The following is a 1,661-nucleotide window of genomic DNA, read 5'->3' as shown; positions in this document are numbered from 1 at the left end:
ACTTCATCACTAAACAATAAAATCAAAATAATGAAAAGATAAATTTAATATCGAATGACGTTTAACATATAATTTATAAATAAATATATCACATAACATAATAGGGGTAATGTAAATTAATAAAATAATAAAAGGGTATAAAATAGAAAATAGGAAAGAGGTAATAAATACGATAAATATGAATAATATGAAATAAAAAGAAAACGATAACTTGATAATTCAGAACAAATGCATACAAAACACTCTAATACAGAAAGAATGAAAAGAAGTGCAGAAATAGCTTATCTCAAAGAATATTATCCACAAAATTTAGTTCGATTTCATAAAATAGGTGTAAAACTTCAAAACGCACCAGAAAAAGAAAATGAAGTTGTTGTTGAACTTGATGTACATTTTCAAATTGATGGAAAAGAATATCTTGTTTTTTTTAATAACCATTTAAAGGAAATAAATACAGTTTTAAATCGTTGGTTAGAAAATGAATTTTCAGAACATTACATTATTATGCCAGATATTGCTAAAATGTTAGTTAAATAAATTGTGATGTATATTTGCAAAAGCTTTATCTTCAAAAGCAAAAGAAGATGAAAGAATTTATCGACTAGCATATCATGTTTATAAAACAAAAGAATTAATTGAAAAATATGGAAGTGAAATACAAACAGGTAAAATATGTGCTATATGTATTGAAAAGAATTTCAATGGGAAGAGTGAATGTATGACAGATTGTTTTAATGAATTTTATCAAGAGGTAGAAGCAATGCTTTATAAAACAATGTCATCTTACGAAAAAAGTAAAGATGAAAAATTGAATGATTTAAATACATTTTTATATGGGTGTGAGAAAATAATTCAACCAACATTAAATGAATGGAGAAGAATGTGTTTTTGTTTTGTAATTAATAGAGTGAATTATTATCTTACAAGAGAAGAAGAATTATTAAGCGACAAATCATATGAAGAATTAAAAACAATGACAAATCTTAGGAAAAGATTGAATCAGCTTGCTATTAAATACAAACATTTGTATTTAACAAATACACAAAGTCTTCTTGGAATTAGAATAAGTCGATGTAAAATTCTTGTTGATAATAGTAAATGTAAAACAATATTTATTGAAAGTTCAAATGTCAGAGAGTTTTATAAAAAGATTAATAAAAGGTTAGATGCAGAAGTACAGATTCTTACAAACGAATATTCATTCAGTAAATTCACATTAGAAAAGATTATAAAAACAGCACAGAGTTTAAACCTAGATAACATTCAAGATTCAATAGATAAAAAGAAAAAAGAAATCAATGAAAAAAAAGAAGAAAGAGAAAAGTTATTGGGAAATGCAGCAACTGAAGTTGGAAAAGTAATCATAGAGAAAGTAGAATCTATAACAGATATTGCCGTTTCAATTTATAATATTGGTTCATTGATACAGCAATTTAAAATAAAAGATATAATAGATTATATGTTAACACAAAATAAAATAGAAAATTCAAATGAACAACAAAAAGATGATAAAAAAGAGAATACTAATCCACCAAAAACTGAAACTAGTAGTAAAGAAAATAAAGAAATAATTCAATCATCTAATACAAACAAACAAATTAATTCATTAACTTCACTTGCATTAAATAATACACCACTTGGAATAGCATTAAAAGCTATCA

General features: G+C 24.0%; 1 protein-coding gene across 1 annotated transcript; it reads left to right on the top strand.

Annotated features, from left to right (window-relative positions):
- Positions 1-228: 228 nt before the first annotated feature.
- EHI_198110 (uncharacterized protein) lies at positions 229-1,424 on the top strand (the record flags this gene model as incomplete). The annotated part of the gene is made up of 3 exons (XM_001914418.1): positions 229-466; positions 561-1,348; positions 1,389-1,424. The coding sequence occupies 3 exons, from the start codon at positions 229-231 to the stop codon at positions 1,422-1,424; spliced, it is 1,062 nt and encodes a 353-aa protein (XP_001914453.1).
- Between the last annotated feature and the right edge of the window lie 237 nt (positions 1,425-1,661).

Source organism: Entamoeba histolytica, genomic scaffold, assembly GCF_000208925.1.
Source record: "Entamoeba histolytica HM-1:IMSS scf_1104750519263 genomic scaffold, whole genome shotgun sequence".
In the NCBI taxonomy this organism is placed as follows: domain Eukaryota; phylum Evosea; order Mastigamoebida; family Endamoebidae; genus Entamoeba; species Entamoeba histolytica.
This window is presented reverse-complemented; position numbering and strand designations above follow the sequence as displayed.